A 20,709-nucleotide genomic window follows, 5' to 3' on the forward strand; every position below is an offset into this window, starting at 1 on the left:
TGGATCCATGCGACGTAAGTTATGCCAATTAATCAATTTACCCATCCCATCATACACACTTGGAAGGAAGACTTTTTGAAATTAAAATGCACATATGCAAAACAACCTGGCAGGGCCCTGGGAGGATCAAATGTGATAATATATGAGGAAGTGCTGTGTAAACTGTGACGCCCTGTACAAATGCTAGTTGTCCTCATTACTAACTTGTTTACAGCTTGGTTGGCCCTGAAATCTCTGGCTTAACCTGAAAGAGAAAAGCGGGCAACTTTCCAGGATTATAGGGCTGGGCCAAAAGTCCCCATGAAGAGGCCTGGGCTGGGCCGTGCACAGACCACTTTCCTCCTCCCCTCGTGGATACCCGTTTGCAACCAAATTTCCAGGGCAGTCAAGCAAGTTACAGTGGCCCTGAGACCTCTGCCCTAGGGAGGCCAACAGGGCACCTGTGCCCTGGCACAGCCAGAGCAGGGACTGCACATGCAGCGGGCGGAAGCTGATGATCACACGGGAAAAGAAGCAGGCCAGGTCAGGGTGGAGTGAAACTGAGGCACCAACCAGCTGAGGAGGAAGACGGGACATCCATTACCCTAGTCCAGCGACCCAAGGCATAATGCAAACCCATTACTGCCAGATCTAGTTCCTTTTCTTTTTTTTCTCCACAACAAGCCAAAACTCCAGATTTTTATGTGAAATTTCTTGATTTTCAAATTCTGGCAGCTAGTTTTTAAAATGTTTAAAGCACTATGAATAATATGCCAAAGAAGCCATGTGTGCAGTCTGCATTTAGCCATAGCCGCCAGACCTTGGGCTCCCACCCCAGCCTTCTCCTGGGACTTGCCAGAGACCCAAGTCTCATGGCCTCCAGGGTTTGCCTGGCCGGGAGAGGCCACCCTGGGCCAGGGACTCACCCTCTTCTGCAGGGGCGCCTCGGCCCTCCTTGGGTACGCAGCAGCCATTCTCCACTGCTCTGGAGGCTTCTGGCGGGGTCTCAGCTGCACCCTCTCCTTCAGCTGGGGCTCCGCCCTTCTGCCCCCCAGCAGGGCTCCCCTCTTCTGGCTGGGGCTCACTCCGCTTCTCCAGGTCCCCATTGGGTAACAGCTCTGAGGAGCCTGAGTCCTGGGCCATAGATGGGGACTTGGAAGTCGCTGCAGGCTCCTTGGGTGTGTCGGTGCTTTCCACCTGCAAGACAATAAAGAGGGGCAGGAGGATGAGACTTACGTCTTTGCTACCTCTGGATTACAGACTCTGAAATTCTCCAGACACCTCTGTGCTAGGGATCATTTCTAAGTTTGTGTTTGACATCGGGGGTCCTCGGGCCAGTGTAAGCCCAGGGTAAGAGGCCTAGCAGGTTAGGCCGTCTGATCCTGTGCTCCAGGGATGGTCCATCACATCTCACTCACTGAGGCTCCTAGGGCCTCCAAGCATTCTCTGCAGCCCCTCTTCAAAACAACCCTCCACGCATGGGAGTCTGAGGGGGCTCCCAAACAAGCACTTTCTGGATCCAAGGCTAGCACAGCCCCTCAGCTCAGACCCCCACAGGTGCTCAGGCCCGGGAAAGCCAGGGGCCACCCCAAGTCTGCAGCAACAGCCCTGTGCGCAGCTCCCACAGGCTTCATCCTGACACCTGAGGCCTGAATGCATCACGGTTCAGCTAAGTCACAGCATCCTCCTAATGTTCCTTCCTGTGCATCCCTGCACTAGAAGGAGCCAAAGCTCCTTCTAGTCCTTTGCCCTCAGGGTCTCTGCCTCCTGGGAAGCAGGTGAGGTTCTTGGAGAGAATTCTGTGATTTGCTCAAGGACAGAACAAGTGCCAGACCACCTATGCTCTTCCTGCCCTGACTACACACACCTGTCCTTGGTCATCTGGAGGAAAGTGGCCAGGACATTTCAGGGAGAAGGGAGGTGTTCAGCTCAAGGAAGCAAGAGGTGGGGTGACCAGGCTCGACCAATGAACACTTAGTATCTCTCGAATATTAATTTTTCTATCATAAAAGTCAGTGGAGGGAAGGGTGGAGAAGGGTTGTTAAAAGGGTACAAAGTTACAGTTACGGGTAAGAAGCCCGAAGGTAGCACTGCATGGTAGGATGACTGACTATAGGTAACACTTATGTACTGTACCCAAGAGGTGGGCAAAATATATGGTGTTGAAATGTTTAAAATTTATTATTGCCATTAATTCCCCTCAAAACACTTCTGCTTGCTCCAAACATACTTATCCCATCATTTTTGCAAGTTTATCTTGAAATGGGGTCTTGATATATATTCTAGGCTGGCCTTGAACTCATGGCAATTTTCCCGCCTCAGTCTCCCAAGCGCTGGGATTACAGGCATGCACTACTATGCCTGGCTTCTTGCTACTTTCTGAAGCAGTTCCTGAAGTCCTCTTTCAAGAGAGTCTTACCCAGGCATGGTGGTGCATGGCTATAATCCCAGCACTGGGGAGGCTGAGGCAGGAGGATCACTATGAGTTCAAGGCTAGCCTGGACTACATAGTGAGTTCAAGGCCAATATAAACTACATAGTGAGACCCTGTCTCAAAAATCAAAGAAGGAGTCTTGAAGAGGTACAATCAAAATACAGTGAATGCCCTCTGTGCATCCAACAGAAAGGCAGGCTTGCAAAAACATTACAGTGCATCCTCATGTATTTATTCAGTAGTGGATGTGGCACTGTGTGACAGACAGCTGGCTCTTCCCCAAAGTAAAAAAAAAAAAACAGGAAAGATAAATTTCTTGAATCAATTTAGGACATCCAGGTAGCCATGAGAGCGCAACTAAACACATGAAAGAGGACTTCCAGAACTGCTTTGGAAAGTGGCAAGAACGATGGGATAAGTGTGTTTGAAGTGAGGGGAAGGGGCTGGGGATTTAGCTCAGCGGCAAAAGCGCCTGCCTGGCAAGCGCAAGGTCGTGAGTTCGGTTCCTGGTACCGGAGAAAAACCAAAAAAAAAAAAAAAAGAGTTGTGAAGTGAGGGGAATTAATGACAGTGTGTCTTTTACTATAATAAATTTTGTAAAAATTTTGTAATAAATTTTTTTTGTAAAAAAATTTTGTAATAAATTTTGTAAAAACAAAATTAAACATGCACTGTATTTTTTTTTTAAATCACACCTTGTACATCAGAAAGCTAGAAGAAAGAGTTTTGAATATTTTCACCATGAAGAAATGATAAATCTTTAGGGAGATATGTATGTTTGATCTGATTTATACACTGCACAATGTATACAAAATTGAAAGCTCACCCAGTAATCCATTAATATGTAAATTTTTTGTTCTTATGTATTAAAAATAAACTTAATTTGTAATAAAAGCCAAACATATTATAAAAATTCAAACTGCATAAAAATGCCTAGTGTTGAAGGTTAAAGTTCTTATTTTAAGCCCCCACCCCCGCAATCACCCCTCCACCAATAAACTAGTATTATTAAGCAAGTACCCATTTAGACTTTTACCCCTAGAACTGGGGGTCAAACCTAGGGGTGCTTTACCACTGAGCTGCATTCCCACTCTTTATTTGTCTGTTTGTTCCTTTGCTTGTTTGTATCTTTGCTTGCTAAGTTTCCCAAGCTGGCCTCAAATTTGCAATCCTCCTCTCTTAGCCTTCCCAAGTAGCTGGGATTGCAGGGATACACCACTGTCCCTAGTTTCCCTTTTTAGACTTTTTACAGTCATGTATAAGTTTTAACCATATACATTCACACACACATCCAGATCCAGAAGTATGTGTTTATAAAAGGGTATCATGCTACTCATAAACATTTCCCCTAACAAGCGCAGCGGGCTTCTCTCCATGCAAGTACATATGGATCTGCCTCTTTCTGTTTAATGAGTGTTTGGTGATTTACACAAACAGTGAATACTCGGGCCCAGCCATTTCCTGCTGCACTGAGCACCCAGGCACCTGCAGCTCTCTACACCTGTATGTACTGGAAGGCCACAGTCCCAGGCATAGACTGGCAGGTCAAGGACAGGCCCAGAAGTGGAATTGCCAAGTTCCCTGGAGACCACTGCAACGTTCCTGTGCAGGGCATGCAGCCTAAGGGGAAGTGGACTCCCAGCTCCTCCCATGCACAGCGGGATTTCCAAGGCGGTTTGTACTTTGCAGGTCTAGGACTTAAACTCCGAGCCCACCGCTATCTGCTGGCAAATACCCATCAGGGCCAAGGAGCAAAACCTTTGAGAGGAAGAAAGGAGGGGAGGAAGGGAGGGAAGAAGGGAGGGGTCCACAGGCAAACGGCCTGGAGCAGCTCTTCAAATCTCTGGGGAGGAGTGGGCGCCTCTGGTGAGTAAAGGGTGGGGGCTCCAGCTGAGCCTGGACTCTCGCACAGCACCTCCAAGTGTGCCCTAGACTCCCTCCTCCCCTCCCCTCTCCCCAGCTCCATTAGCCTGTCAACTCACGAGCGCAGGGCCTTGGCCTAATCCAAGTAGACTTAGCCAGAGTAGGGCAGTGACAGGTGCTCAATAATTACCCACAATTGATTCATTCACCATAAGCACTCGGGGAGAAGTGCGAACACCCCACTCTGAACTGGAAGGAGCTTCGGCCCTGCTGCCACGTCAGATGGATGTGCTAGGCCAGCTGTTTTTGTTTGCTTTTACTGTGATAGAGCCTCTCAAGGAGACACGCCACGCGCCTGAGACACACATCCTTCCAGCATCTCAGAAGACAGCGACAGCAGCTGCAACTGCAGGTGACAGCTTCAGAATGGGAACAGCAGTGGTGCACACCCCTTCTTCCTCCTCTGCTGGGGGTAGGCTGTGGCCACTGGCGGTCATAATGAGCTCTCTCAGATTTGAGGAGAGCTTGGTGCTGCAGCCCACTCCCCACCCCCACGATGCTCCGTTCTGGGTTTTCAGCCCTGCCCACCACTTCCAGAGGACCCCCAGGGCTCACTGGCCTTTGCCTTCCAGCTAGGGAAGCCCCTACCTCTGCCCCTCCAGCGCCTCAGTTGCCCACCACTGTATCTCAGGCCTCTCCAGTGAGAAGCTCATTCCAAGCAAATGAAGTCAGCAGCTCTCAGCTGGGAAGATGCTGCCACTCCCCCAACCCCGGGACTTGGGCAGTATGTCTGGAGACATTTTTGGTTGTCATGGGGTGGGGGGTGCTGGCACCTAGTTGACAGAGGCCAGGGATGCTGCTACGGATCCTACAGACACAGCACAGCTGCCACAGCAAAGAATTATCCCACCCCACGCCAATCATGTCTCTGAAATACTCTGAACGGAGGGGAGTGGGGGCCAGCACTGGGGACTGCCTTTTTCTAAGGAACTTTTTTTTTTTCCTGAGATAGGTTCTTGCTAAATTGCAGTCTGACCTTGAACACACAATCCTCCCCCCACAGCCTCCCAAATAGCCAGGATTACAGGCACACACTATCACACCCAGCCTAAGGAAGGGTTTTTAAAAAACACTTGCCCACTACTATCTGTGAGGCCCTGTTTGATCCTCAGTACTGAAAAACAAACTAGTGAAGTATGCATCAAATCAATCATTCTAACCGTTTCAAGTATACCCCTTAGTACATACTAGACACCCATCACCACTACCTGTCTCCAGAACTTCATCATCCTGAACAGAAATTCTGTGTCCCTGTTCCCCTCTCCCTCAGTAACCACTATTCCGCTGTTCTAAGGAATTACGGGGGGCGGGCGGGGAGACAGGTCTCACTACGCAGTTCAGATTGGCCTTGAACTTGCTGGCCTTGAACTCATGGTGATCCTCCTGCCTCAGCCTCCCAAATGCTGGGATTACAGGCATGCGCCACCATGCCCAGCCTGAGGAACATTTTAAACTAGTGATGGGGAACCTTTTAAAGACTGAGTGCCCAAACTGCAACCTAAAAATCCACCTATTTAACACAAAGTGCCAACACTCCAATTAAACCTGAATACCGAGGTTTTAGTTTAGGAAAAAAAAAAAAACCTCATACATTAACACCTTTGTCTTAAAAGAAAAACACAGCTCAGCATGGTGGTACATGTCTGTACTCCCAGCACTCGGGAGGCTGAGGCAGGAGGATCACCGAGAGTTCAAGGCCAGCCTGGGTTGCATAGTGAGCTCAAAACCAGCCTGAACTATACAGGGAGACCCTGTCTCAAAAGAAAAAGAAAAACACAGTAACAAACATGCCATACATTCCCCTCCAGTGTTTTAAAACTGTCTCTATTACACACACTCCCAAGGGGGTTCTGCGCTGGGCCCTGGCTTTCGGAGTCCTTGGCCTCGACCCCACCCAGTCCCCGGCGTCACACACAGGCAGGCAGGTGTGGACAGCCTCTGGTCCCAGCCTTGCCCGACAGGCCAGGGGAAAGTCCACTACACGCTCAGGCCAGCCCACAGCACTCGGGCCAGCCCACAGCGGGCCACATTTGTTTACAAAGTTTCTCACTCTATCTCATTACACTGCTCATCATGCTGCACCTACTCATTTGTTTACTATTTGTCTCCCTCCTAGACTGTGAGCTTTGCCTTATTTATCTTTTTATTTTTTTCCACCTACAGCTCCGAGCTCCGAGCTCCAAGCTCCGAGCACTGGACCTGGCCTCCACAGGCTTATAAAATTAATAAATGTAATTATCAGGATGATCCTAGGCAGCTGGTGTTGTCCTCACGTTTTGAGGGAAAGGCTGCAAGGGTGCCTCAGGGCACAGCTCCTTGTGGCAAAGCTTCCAGGGTGACTGTGGGGCAGGGGTGGCCTCCAAGACTCACTCCCCGTCTGGCTGCCTCTCAGGAGAAGCCCAAGCGAACCCAGGGGCACTGAGGAGGAAGCAGAAGGGCGGCGGCCATCTCTGGGAAAAGCTGGGCCTGTGCAGACCCCACGCCCACCCTCTGCCCCTGTGAGGCCGGACGCCTGGGTCCTCCAGGGAGGGCCAAGTGCTGAAGACCCCAGTGGGGAGTGACGAGTTCCTTCACCACACATGAAACAAAAAACCCAGGCAAGTAAGAGTTGAGGACAACAACGCAAAGGAGTCGGGGCCCAGGCACCAGGAGGCAGGGCGAGCCCTGCAAGGAGGCACACAGGGGAACTGGGCAGCTGCCCGTCCCCTTCCTCTCCTGTCTCCTCCACCTGGAGCCACCAGGCGCTCCTCCTGCCATCTCCAGCCTGCTCTTGTGCCTGTGAAGGCCTTGGCTGGGTTCAACATCCGGGAACCCTGGCTTCTGGCCAGCGGTGGGAACTTGACACAGTCCCACGCACGCAGGCTCATGAGGAGTTCACCCCAGGGGACAAACAGACACTCTGCTGCCTCATCAGGGCAGAGGTGCCCGTGATGCCAGGAGCAACGTAAACAAAACCACCACCAAGCCCCCCGCCCCCCGCCTGTACCCCACACTGCCGCCCCTTGTTCCTGCCGGTTCCCAGCTCCTGCAGCCCAGCAGCCCCAACCCCTCCTGGATTTTTCCAGGTTGACGCTAGTTTCAGGAAACAGCCACATGTCCGAGTGAGCAGGGCAGCCCTGCCCCCAAAGCACTGGCACTGTGCCTCCGCTGCCCCCACCTTCCTGCAGCCCCCTTATGGCAGCCCTCCCCCAGATCTTCCTGCATTCGGAGGTGGCCAGTGGTGGCAGGCAGAGCCAAAGAGGCCCATCCTTTGGCTGCTCCCGAGAGAGGTTCCCAAGGGACGCCTGTTCAGCCTTCTTGGAGTTAATGGAGTCCAGCTCCCAAACTCTGGAAGTAGAACTATGATTATTCCAGTTCCTTTTTCCCTGGTACAGTGGCTAAAAGGGCAACCAGTGGGGTCAGGAACCAGAGGCCAAAGAGGGACACTCTGGAAACGCTGGCCCCAGGCCAGGCTCCCCACATTCCCCTCACCACCTCCACTGGGAGCTGCCCCCTTCTCCCCAGGGACCGCCCAGCTGCACGCGTCCAAGAAGAGAACTCGGGTGCAGCAGGGCCCTGCCAGGCTGTCACAGGCCCTGGCAGACGGATGCAAGCGCAAACATGCCCAGTGCACGCACGACCTACTGGGGCTCTGTCTCCAGCAGGGACACCTGTCCACCTGGAAGAGGGCCTGGCTGTGCTCTTTGAAATCAACCTCAAAGGATTTCAGGGTGAGTTGGAACCTCCTTTGAAAGAGCCAAGATGTGCAGGAGATCCATGAAGCTAAGGTAAATCTCTTTTGAAGTAATTTCCATTTCCCATCTCTACCATCCCATCTCCACAGGTCTGGGAAGAAGAGAACCCCCACAGAAAATGGCACTTTCTTCAGAAGTGTCTCCAGGTCACCCCCATGCCCTACGTGAGGTGACTGAGTGACGGCAGTGCCTCAGTCACATCTCTGTCATACCCCCACTCGCTTGGCCTGTCCCTCCAGCTGGAAGAGCCATAGTGACTTCAGGCCTTCCTCGCTGGGCAGCCTCACCTTCCCCTTGATCCACTCGGCTGCCCTTCTTTGGAGCTTTTCCAGCTCTCTTATGTCCTTCCTGAGGAGAGACAGCCAAATGCAGGCCCTCTAGGTGGGGATGAGGAAAGAACCAGTGTTGACACCTTCCCTCCGGGCTGTGTGTGTCAGGCCAGGGCCTGTGCAGCAGGACAGGTACAGGAGCTCCCAGGCGCCTAGGAGGACACAGTGGCCATGACCAAAGCATTTGTTGGAGGTAGTCCTGGAATGTGTGACTCTGGGGAAACAGAGGGAATTTGTGTGTGTGTGTGTGGTCCTGGGGTTTGAACCCAGGGCCTTTGCATTGAGTTAATCCCTAGCCCTTTTTTAACTTTTTATTTTGAGATAGGGTCTCAGAGTTGCCCAGGTTGGGCTCCAACTTGTGATCCTCCTGCCTCAGCCTCCCAAAGTACTGGCATTACAGGCATGGGGACCACACCCTGGCAAGAGGTATTTTTTTTTTTAAACAAAACAAACTCTGAAATTTCATTTGCTGCTCCCCCAGTAAGACCAGCTCCCTATGGTGGCCTCCATCTGCTCCTTTCCAGAAGCCTCAGTCACTGACAACAGCTCCGACGCTACCCTGCTGGGGCAGTCATGGCCCATGGCATCCCCTTTGCTCCCTTCCTCTCTCTACCCCATTGCCAGGAGTACGGCCCTGACCGCTCTGCACCCCACCCAGCCTGAGGCTGCCTTCGGGCCCCACCCCCACTTTCTGCAGCAGTGCTCTGCCTGAGTGAGCCCTGCTGGGGCACAGATGCCAGCAGGGCCTCCCGAAACACCCTCCCCTCACTGCCCAGCCTTCCCCTCGGGGCTTCCAGACACCCATGTGTTTCTGAAAACATAAGGAGAGGACCCTCTCAACCCAGACTAGACACATTTCTAAATGAAACCCCAGTCAAGGGCCTCAGAAGCGTGCTCCACCTCTGCCTCCAATCCCCCGACCATATCCACTCCTCCTCCACGCCTTGCTCACCAAGTGTTCACCACTTTTCTCTGGCTACCTGCTCTTTCAAGACCCCCATCCTCCAACATGCCCCGCTGGCTGCCCCAGCACCCTTAGAAGCCCCACCTCTGAGGTCCACACCACCACCCTTTGGTCCTGAATTCCACTGGTGGGTGTTGACTGGAGCACTCAGCTAGGGGAATCTGCAGGGAGAGTTAGGCCTCAAGCTTCATGAGCTATAGGAGCATCCGTTTCCTCACGCCTTCCAACCCAGGAGAAGACGGGAGGGGCAGCAGGGGGCTGATGCACTTCACAGAAAGAAAAGTCATCACAGCAAAGAAGACCAGGGGCTGCAGCCCAGGAACCAGAGATGCTGTCCCAAGAAGTCCTGTGCCTATAAACAGGGTGACACAAGTCACTGAGTCACAGTTCAGTGCTCAGCACCACAGCAGCTCTCATCTGGAAACAAGGAGGGGATCTGAGCTCTCTTTTAACTTGGAGAAGAATCCGAAGGTTGCAAGGCTGGAAAATTAGCCCGTACCACTAAGAGCTGGGTGAAACTAACCACCCTTACAGGGCCAGGGGACAGGCTACCGAAGTTCCCAGAGTTTATACCCCAAGCCTTTTCCCCAGAAGCGCAGCGATCTTGTCCTCTTGAGCTCCCTCCCTCCTGTGCTGTGCTGAGGGGCAGTGGGGGAATAAGGAACCCAGGGCTGGCTCAGCGAAGCCCAGTGCCAGCACCCAGCCCCCTCCTTCTCTTCCCCCCGCCCTTTCTGGGTTATTCTTAGCAAGAGGTGACCTCAGAATGCTCCCTCCAAGCAAAAATAACCCTGGAGGAAGTTGGTGGGTATAAATCTTCAATGAATAAATTCATATAGCTAGTAAACAGGGTATTCTGCAGGGCAGATCACCACCTAGGGCCTAGTGGCCAAGCACAGAAACCCTCCCACATGGAACTACCCACTGAGGACAAAGGCCTTCGAAGTGCTGTCTGGGCTTGTGACCAGGCAGGAACCAGCCTCAGACAGCCTTGCTAGTTACCCTGCAAGGTCCTCAAGAGCTGGCAAACAAGAAGATGCCCCTTCCTCCCTGCCCTGACACACACAGGCTCAGCCCCACACCACAGGCCCCTCCTACAGGCACAGGCACTGGCCAGCCCACAGGCCCTGGCCCAGGTGCCTGCTCCTTCCTAAGCCCCGCCCAGCCCTGTCACTGGCTTCCTGTTTCCTGTTGCCAGCAGCATCCTGGCTCTAGCCAGAGCCACGGGCCAACCAGGCCACTGCCTGGCTTTAAGCAAGGCCACTTCTCGGTCCTCAGGCCACCACAGCCTTCCCCACTGACACTTGGTCAGTTGCTTTCCTGGCCTTTACTTTCTTTGCATGGTTTTTGCAAATGTTCGGTGTATTTTTACAAACAGCCCTGCATTCACACATTAACTTAAGAAAGAGCCCTTTGGTATTCAGTGGGCCAGACCACTTGGCTGCACTGGTGAAGAAGGAATAACACCACAGGCTATGCAAACGGAAGGCGTGGAATCCAAGACCTGAATGCTCCCTAACTCAGGCGCCCTATGACAACCCATGTCTCCTCTTGCACGGCTGTGTCCTCAGCACCAAGGAGGTCATCACCGTAAAGCCCTTCATGGGCAATCAGGTGCTGCACAACTACAAGCATTTATTTATGGTCTCTGTCCTCAGTGGGCGCTGGATAAATACAGTGTGCCTCCCCACAGTGAGCATGCCTAGAGAGTGGCACCAGGGGTCAAAGCTAATGGAAACAGCAAGCTCTCCTCACATGCTATGCAAACTACCTGGGGTAAAAAAAGCCAAGTTTTCGTTTGGGATTTTTAAATTCTCTATCCAGTGAGAAATGACAGTTTCCTAAAACATAAATCAGGCCATGGTAGCCAAGTGTGATGGTGTATACCTGTAATCCCAGCAGGAGGATCAATGAATAAATTCATATAGCAGGAAGATCGCTGCAAGTTCAAGGCCAGCCTGGGCTACAGAGTGAGTTCAAGGCCAGCCTGAACTACATAGCAAGACCCTGTCTCAAAAACAAAAAAAACAAAAAACAAAAATCAGGTGCATGGATGTGGCAACAATATCAAGTTGATAAAAAACAAGCAAACAAAAAGTCCTAGAGCTGGGTGCAGTGCACACATACAGGTAATCCCGGCTACTCCACAAGGTAAGGCGGAAGCATCCTAAGTCCCAGGGTAGCCTGGGCAACTTATTGAGGCCCCATCTCAAAATAAAATATAAAAAGGGCTGGGGAGGTAGCTCAACCATAGAGTTAGATTCCCAGAAGCAGAAGGAAGGAAGGAGGGGAAGGAGGGGAGAGAGGAAGTCCCTGAGACGGAGAACAGAGATGAGCTAGGCGTTGCATTCAGTGTAACTGTGTGGCTCTTCACTTTGGGGCACTAGACTGGAAGTTTAGTCTCCCTTATCAGAGCTTCTCCCCCTGCATGGCAGCAGCAAGCACAAGGTGCTGTGCAGGGCAGGGAGGAACGGAAGCTCTAGAAAGCCCACTGGCCTGGGCACCTGGGTGCACGTGGGGTCCAGTGTGGCTAAGGGTAGTGCCAGGAGCACCACTTGGCAGCACCCACAGACAGTCCCCTGCTGAAGGCAAAGACAAAGGGAGGGAGTGAAAAACTGTTTAGCATCGGGGCTGGGGAGGATGCTGGTGCTACCCTTTGTCTCTCCCTATGCAGCACCAATGGTGCCACATTTGCACCAGGAAGCCCCTGCCTCCAGCCTGCGGCTCCCCTCAGTTACATGCAGATGGCCCAAGCCGAGCTTCTGCCCTCTCCAGGCTCGAGGGACAATGCTCAGCTGCTGTGGCACTCCTGTAGAGTAGGCAAGGAGGCTGGGATCAGCACCTGCCTCCCAAGGGCTGAGACCTCCATCAGAACTCCATAGCCAGGCTGGTACTGTGGTAGGCACCAGGCCACAGCAGGAAGCCCCCAGTGTGGGCTCCGGGCTGTGGTTCTCCGGGTTGTGTCTTTCTCTGTTGCCCACTGTCCCTTCCAACAGCTGTCTCAGGCCTTCCCCATGGGCTAGCCCATCCTGGGTGCCTCTGCTGAGAGTCCAGGTGGCTCTGGGTGGCGCCTTGGACACGGGCTGGACTACATCCAACTGACAGAGGATGTGTACGGCCCCCACCAGGGTTTCTTAGAGGCTGATGTGAGGTCCCACCTCAAAGGCCAGCCCCATGGTCTGGGGTCACTGGCCCTGCCATGGCACAGATTCATTACACGGCCATTTCTGCACATCCAGCCTGTCCTTCGCAAAGCATCAAGAAAGTAGATGGGATACAGGTTTTGCTTTGTTTTTTTCAATTTAAAAAAATGTTTTTGTTTTTGTTTTGTTTTGTGTTTTGAGACAGAGTCTCACCATGTAGTTCAGGCTGGCCTTGAATTCATTATGTAGCCTCAAACATGCAGCAATCCTCCTGCTTCAGCCTCCTGAGTGCTGGGATTACAGGAGCATACCACTATGGCTGGCCAGGGCAGGTATTATTGACAGTACTATTTTAACAATGAGGAAGTAGCTCAGTGTGGCTAAGTAACTTGCTCAGGATTAAACAGCTAGGAAGCAGTAAGTCCAGGCACTGTTTTTTCCGGCACACTGGCTGCCGCGGCCTCCTGAAAAGGAAACATGTGGCCAGGCAAGGGCAGGCCCAGTCTTTGCTGAGGATCAGCTGGCTGGTGCAGGAGCCCATTTCAGTGTCACAGCAGTCTAGAAGGAATGAATCTTACTGCTTCTGTTTGGCAATAAGGCAGAGTGACTTGTTCAGAGTCATACAGGTAAGCTGAGCTGGGATTCAAACCCATTTCCACTGCACTCTGCACACAAAGACCGTTTCTCCTCTGCACTGCACCTGCTCCAGGTGGGGACATACACCCCTGCCCTCTCCTCTCTCTGTCCATCTGCATGTCCTCCCCTTGTGCCCTGATCCCAGTCCCCAACCCCAGCGACGATAGGACTTCAAGGGTTGCTGGGTCCTGATTTGACACAGGTGGTGGCTCTTGTCCCTGGCAACTAGAGGAGAAAGAGGGGAGCTTGCTTGACAGAGCACGGCCGCCCAGTCAAGGGGAGGCTGTGGCCCCACGGCTGCCCTTCCCCAGCCAGGGCCCTCGGTAGGGGAAGTACAGGGGCATTCTGGGAACCTGCCAGCATGGCTGGCTGCACATTGGAAATTCTTCTGGAGTCCCATTTTATCTTTCATTGTCACATAAACGTTTCATTCTGGGCCATAAAATATCCATGTTTGCTTTAATATTAAGATGTTTAAAATTCCTCACCAGTTATATTTATTTGCCCCCACCCCCATCTTCACAAGGAACTGGCAGAGGTGCATTGTCGTTTCCAGCAGGTTCCCAAACTTCCCACCTCTAAGAAGCCACCTCCCTACCTATGCTGTGCAAAAGTCCCAGACTCCCCGCGCTACTGAGAACATTTCATTGAAGGGCTGAGTTACAAATTGGGAGGCTCTGGCTCCCCCTCACCGTCTTGCTCCAAGTTTACCATTCTCAGCTGGAAGGGGCTAAAAGAAAGGAACCAGCTGTCTTTGGTGCTGGGAAAGAATTCTCCACCTCTAAGCGGAAAGCGCAGAGGCAGGCCATCCAGCCCTCTGCCATGCCTTAACCGCTCCTCAGCTCCGGCAACCCTAGAGCTCCCTCAGAATGCAGCAACCACAGCTCCCAGAACCTTGCGGTACTGCCCCTGCAGAACTTCCACAGAGCACTGCTGTTCCTCTCAGGCTGCACCTCCTCCCCGCCCAACTCCAGCCCTGCAGCTCTCCTGGGCGTGCTAAGGCCCAGGGTAGGCTGTGTGGATCAGCAGAGAGGGGTTTATATAGCCAGGCCAGGAGGTCTGAGTCCAGCCCAGGGACTCTGGCAGGCTCTCTCACTGCCTTTCCAGCAGAGGCCTGATTGAAATCCCGGCTCCAACACCCCCAGCCATGTTCCCTGGCTTCGTTGGGCCTCTAATTCTCAGTGTAGAAAACAGAGGATTTGAGGTGGCTCTTGGCTTCACAGAATGAGGAATATGAGCAAGCTCTGCAGCTGGTCTTAGTGTCCCCAAGTCCCTGCAGCACATACATCACCAGGGTATACGCCCATGTATGGGGGTCCTGTGGGAAGGGACACTCACCGGGGGGTGCTTGCGCTTCCGGCCGGGCCTCCCCACCTTCCGGGCTGTGGCGCTGGGCTCCTGGCGCTCCTCCTTGCTGCGAGGCTCCTCCTGCTCCTCTCCTTCCTGTGGGCACAGACAGCCTGTGAGCCAGAGCTGATCCAAGGGGCACCTTGTTCCAGGCCTGGCTGGCTGGCCTTCACCTCCTGTTCCACCCCCACGACAGCCACACTTCCAGGGCTGTGTTATTCTGTCCCACCAACAGGGTCACTGTCAACCCTTCCTGCCTGGCAAAACTGGAGCCACCCTCAGGGCGCCACTTAAACCCATTCCCGGGGGCTTTTGGAAGGCCCCACTGCCCAGCAGAAACACTGCTCCCTCTGGTGACCACACTCCTCAACCACAAGATCCTAACACATGCTCTGATAAAGGTGCTGTTTCTGAGGAATTTATATTTTAAAAACTCTTGCACAAGTACAAAAATTCAATGAGCAACCTATTTAATGAATCTTTACTGGAAAAAATAAAATCAGATGAAAAGGAATGTTAAAATGTAGGGTCATCTGTTTGAAATAGATGCAGTACTTGAAATGAGGACTATTGTGTGAAGGGCAGGACTCTTCTAGCTGCTGCAAATATCCCTGCCCCAGAGCCTGGCCATATGGCCCTGGCACTGCATGTGCCTGCCACCCCACAAGAATGTCTCAGGGACCACATCTTGGCTCCTTTGATCCTTCTCACTCGCTGAGTTCTGGACCAGGGGTCTGTTTTGTTATCTGCCCCTCACACAGGACCTGTGCAGGGCTGGGCCCTCTGTACTTGTCTCCTGGGGCCCAAAGACATAAACCTAGAAAGTCCTGCCTCACTGCTCCAGCCTGGCCACAAACCACCCACAAGTCCCTTCTGACTCAGCCAAGCTCTGGCATGACTAATCACCAGCAGAAACAATGCTGGGAAGGAGAGAGGGACCCTGACCCAGCAGAAGGACAATATGCTGCTCTTCATGCGATGTCGGGAGCTAAAGATGGCTTCCCGGCACTTCCTGGGGGTGGCATCATCCCGGAACGATGCTGGCACCATGGATGGAGAAGGGGAGCATGCCCAGGTTTCCTGGAGATTTCACTGAGATAGCCCTCCACGTTCCAGTCAACTTTCATTTTCTGTGATTTCAAAATAGTATGTGGTTTGCCACATTAATTTTCAGGTGACAGTGGGACACACAAATAAAAGCCTATCACCACCAACTGTAGACACTGGACCAACAGGAAAAGCATGACTGGCCCTGCTCTGTCCATTTACCCATCTGCGGTGGGTCCCGGAGACAGACCATCGCAGCTCAGGTTCTGGGAGGCCACCAGAGATACGAGCAGAGGCTGACAGACACCAGCCTGGCACCTAAGGGTGGCACAGTCACACTGGAGAATGGTCAGAGGTGCAGAAGAGGTCACTGGTGCATTGTGGGAGCAAGGGAGGAGACAGCTGCCATCCCAGAGACCAGAGTCATCTGACAAAAATGCTGTCGAGGACAGAGATTCCACGAGGTACTGTGATGATTGGTCTATGAGAGCAACTGTCACTAATCTGTACAGAATGACAAAGTAGTGAGGACTGAGGGCTGGAGAAGGGCTGAAGAAGACCTCTTGAGGAGCCCAGAACAGGTGGAAAGGGAAGCCAGGGAGGGGGAAGGCTCCCCAGGGGAGGCAGAGGCTGGCCAGGGACCAGAGACCCTGGAGGGACTCTTTTCAGGAAAGCACAGCCGAGAAGCAGCCCCCTGGGGAGGAGTGGTGAGGGTCTGGAAAGCCCCACCAGGTTCCCAGAGGGCACATGCCTGTGGACTGCCAGGCTGCTGGCTCTGTGCTCTCCCCTGAAATCCCATTCACACTCCCTCTACAAAGCGATCACCTGCATCACACAGGGAGAAAATACTATGCAGCTCAGTATGTATGAAGGTTTCAACCGGACTTAAAGAGCTGCAATGAATTTCAAGGTGAGGCAGTACTTTTGGCCTGATAGGACCACTGCTAAGTGGGCAGCATCTTTATAAAACTATCAGGGCCAACTGAGGTCACAGAAAAGGCCCAGGGCCTGGAGCAAACCAAAGTGGCTCCATTACACCCATTTCCTAGTTGTAGGGTCATCCTTTTTTTTTTTTTTTTCCTGTCTTTTTGAGGCATGGTCTCACTATGCAGTTCAGGCTGGCCTTGAGTTTACTTTGTAGCCCAGGTGGGTCTCGAACTCACAACCATCCTCCTGCCTCAGCCTCCTGAGTGCTGGGATTATAGGCATTCGCCACGACACCCGGCTAGGTGTCATCCTCTTTGAGCCTGTTTCCTCATCCAGAAAATGAGGGGCTGGAGGAGTCTATTCCACCTGCTTCTCAAATGGCTTGTCTCCTTGTCTATCCTGTTCACTCCCAAATTCTAGCTCTGGAAGGACTCCTGCTGCCCAGAAATTCAGGGCATTGAACTACTTCTTTAACAAACTGCATTTCCTACAGAGGTATTTATTTATTTGACTTTCTGACTTTTATCCTGACTAATCACAGATGTGAAATCAGGATGCCTGATTGACAAAAACAAACCTTGGCCACCACATGGCAATGATCTAAGAACAAAGACACTTGACCTTTCTGGACAAGAACCAGAACTTGACCTCCTATCAGGCACATGGAAAATCTATGCCATATGCAGACTTGCTGCAATTCCTCGCTGTACCCCATGCGTGCTGTCCAGGCTGCAGGTGTTTAGCACCTTTTTTCCTCTGTTGGATTCACGGTTAGCCAGCCCAGGAGGAAGGGGTGATCACTTTACATGTCCTGAGATGTAGGACAGGCAGGGGTGCTCAGGCACAGGGAGCTCTCCAGCCTTGAGCACCCCTCAGTTGAGCCTAATGACACCAAGTCTCCATGAGAGCTTAGGTCAGGATTCACACCCAGGTCTTCTGCAACACATCATTCTCCCATGAAGAAGCCCAAGTGCAGGGAGAAGTGGAAGGCAATGCTTTCTGCTCAGAACCTGCCTATGGTTCAGGCTGTCAGGGAGGTAGCAGATCCACTGAGCAGGGTGAACAGATGGCTGGGGCTGTGCCCTCCACAGCTCCAAGGAGGCATATCAAGTGGTTCATTCTTGCATCTGTCATGGGGCCTATTTTATTCAATATCTTTGCTGATGGGTTAAGCAAAGGAATGTAAAATATGCTTATCAAATCTGCAAGTAGCACAGAATTAGGAATTATCACTAAAACTCTGAAATAGAAGAATCTGATCCACAGTGACTTGAGCAGCTGGGAAACAGTATCATATCCAAGGAGAACAGATTTGGGCCAGGTTGGTTTCCTCACCTGTCAAGTAAGGAGAATGAGGTAGGCAGCCCTTCCAGCAGCAGTGGAGAGGCAGAAATCAGAGGTAGTGGGCTTTAGAGAAGGGAGAACTAGGCTGGGATTTCTGCTCTGCACTGTCCTTTACTATTCCCTTCAAGCTGTTAACATCCTGTGCCTTGCTTTCCTCAGCCACAAATTGGGGATAATAATATCTACTTTTCAGTTAAGCATAAAAATGAAGTGAGGTAACAGATCAAAAGCTCCCATGTGACAGTCACTCAAGAATTGCTCACTTCCTCCCAGCTCCACACATCCTGATTAGAAGGTTCACAGAGGCACCGCACTCCCAGCCTTCCCCTCTAGGCCCCTCGCTACCTCCTGCAACCTCAGCCCACTGCCCTCCACGTGCAGCTACTGCTCATGGCGCACAGCCTAACGTCTGGCCAGTGCCACTGCAGTAATATGTGTGGGACACTGGGCTCTGATCCTTACAAAAATGCAAGGTTCATTATGTCACTCTGCAGAGTTTAAACCTTCTCTGAGGAGGATCCCAGAGCCTAGAGGACCAAGGCCAGCCCCCTAGCCCTTGTGCAGGAGGGTCCCAGGAGCTGGCTGGGTCACCTTTCCATATGGGACCAACAGACCACAGCAGGTACAGAAGCAGCTGCTCCCCCTCCACAGCTAGGCACAGACTGCTTGCTCCGTCCAGCTACCTTCTTTTTGGGCTTCCCAGCAAACTCTAGCTCCCCTTTCCAGCTTTGTTTCCTGGGCTCCCTTTCCCTGGGTCCCCTCCTCTGGGCCACCACTTAGACTGAGCTGAAAGACCACTTCCTCTCCTATAACACCCGCCACCCAGCATTCCAACTCCCAGCATTGTGCTGGCCAGGCCATGGGCTCCTTGAGGGAAGTGACAGGGCATCCATAATACCTAGATCGATACACAAGGTAGACAACTGGAAGTTCTTTTAAGTGACTGTCACATAGTAGGTGCTCAATAAATGAGTCCATATTCACACGGATGAAGCACCCATGCATATCTACAACCCACAAAAATATAACACTTCATGAAGCTCCATTGCTACTTGGATCTTTATGTCTCTAGATTCAGAAGACCGGATTACTAAAATGTATACTCTAGGTTTAAACATAATTGTCATTCCATTTATGTAGTTCTTTATGGCTTTCAAAGCACCTTCACATTTGGAGGCCTGTTAGATTAGTGGCTCCCATCAGTCTCTCTCTAAACTTCTGAAGCTATGATTTGACCTACATTTTAGCGCAGCTCACTGGATGGATTATTTTAAGCCACATATAACTTCTCATTCTGATGAGCTGAGCTGTGACGATAATAATCTCTCACATTTGTGTAGGATAGGGTAATTAACAAAGCATATTCACATACATTATTTCATTTTATTCTTGTGCTTTACAGAGAGTAGAGCTGCTATTATTTTTTTTTTTTCCATTACATAGGCGGGAAATCTGAAGCTCAGACAGGTTATCTGTCTCAGAGAGAGGGGTGAGCCAGGGAGGCCTTCAGAACCAAAATTTAAATCTTTTGATTCCTAGCCCACAGGTCCTGAAAACTGCAACATGCCATTATAACCTCCAACGCCATGTTCTACACACACACACACTCACACACACACACACACACAATACTAACGTAAACATGCAGGCAGTGCAAGTTAAGGGCACACTCTGGCATTCACATAACATACACATACACCCCTGGCTCACCATGCTAGACACAGGCTCCTTCTTCCGAGAGATATGCGGCCCTCCTCTAGAGACAGCCAGAGAGACATACGTGTTCTTACACCCGACGCTACTGGCCCGGCATACGCGGAGCAGATGTCTAAGTTGGTGTTTGAGTCGAGGGGATGAACTTGCCGGATCTAGCCAGCCACTTGCCCGGGCCCCCTGGGACAAGAAGCGCGTACAGATTTTGCCAGCTGGCTGGCTGGCCTCCCGGGGACTGTCTGTGATCGTGGAATTCGGTGAAACGAATTGGCTCCTGCAGCTTGCAGAGCCCTGCCTGGGGCAGCCCGAGCACCAGGCGGCAGGAGTCACTGCCGGGTACCGCGGACTCACAGGAAGCACGTAGGACGCTTGTACGCAAGCGTTCACACGTAGGGACGTATCCAGCCCACCCTGTAGAGGTCGCAGCGTGGCCAAGGGGCCGGGGGACCGAGGATGCCCGAGTGCTAACAATTGTTGGATGCACACATTTCCAGGTACCCCCCAGAGCCCCTTATTTTTTCGGACAAACCCTACAGTTCTTCAGCCCTCTATTTCAACTACTCCATAATACGAAACAAACATTCGCTGGTTTCTTAAGATAAAACTACTAAAGAAACCGTTCTGCCTCTCCAAAGGCCACACTCCTAGAGGACAGGGCCACACCTCATTGGCCCCTGAGTTTTCTACGGTTCCTGGATACCTGCACGCAGCCTACTGCCTTAATGCTCAGTGGCTGTGCCTGCTGGTTTCCCAAGTCCTCTTGCCAGGGCTTCATCCTTCCTCCCAATCTGTCTGCCTTGCTGGAATCTTAAAGAGTTCTGGATTAAACAAAAATGCAGAGGGGACCATGCCTCTCCTCTGTCTCAAGACCAGACACAAGTGTGTGTGTGTGTGTGTGTGTGTGTGTGTGTGTGCACGTGCACACGCATATGCGTGCACATGCAAAAACTGGACTGAGTACCTTCTGCATACTAGATACAGAGGTAAGCAAAGGGAGTTAAAGCTTGAGGGAGAGATGACAGTAAGCAAGTCTGCAGCCTGCACAGTGCCCAAGGCCAGGGTGGAGTGTGCCCGGCACTCTGCTAGCAGCCAGCTTAGTGGGCACATAGCCCACTCACATCCACTCCTGTGGCAGCCCACTGGATCTGCACAGCCCTTGCTTTATAGAGGGAAAGTGCCCAGGTCTGTCTAC

At 52.0% G+C, this 20,709-nt stretch overlaps 1 protein-coding gene across 1 annotated transcript in view; it reads right to left on the minus strand.

The window, feature by feature from the left end:
* The window catches only part of Dnmt3a (DNA (cytosine-5-)-methyltransferase 3 alpha), a 102,629-nt gene that overhangs the window by 47,321 nt on the left and 34,599 nt on the right, over positions 1–20,709 (minus strand). Inside the window, exons 3-4 of the mRNA XM_005400401.2 lie at positions 14,478–14,582; positions 906–1,176 (exon numbers count right to left, since the gene is read on the minus strand). Coding sequence (XP_005400458.1) covers positions 906–1,176; positions 14,478–14,582 — 376 coding nt within the window. The remainder of the gene's footprint in view (positions 1–905; positions 1,177–14,477; positions 14,583–20,709) is intronic.

This window comes from Chinchilla lanigera, unplaced genomic scaffold (assembly GCF_000276665.1).
Source record: "Chinchilla lanigera isolate Chin_1 unplaced genomic scaffold, ChiLan1.0 scaffold00068, whole genome shotgun sequence".
In the NCBI taxonomy this organism is placed as follows: domain Eukaryota; kingdom Metazoa; phylum Chordata; class Mammalia; order Rodentia; family Chinchillidae; genus Chinchilla; species Chinchilla lanigera.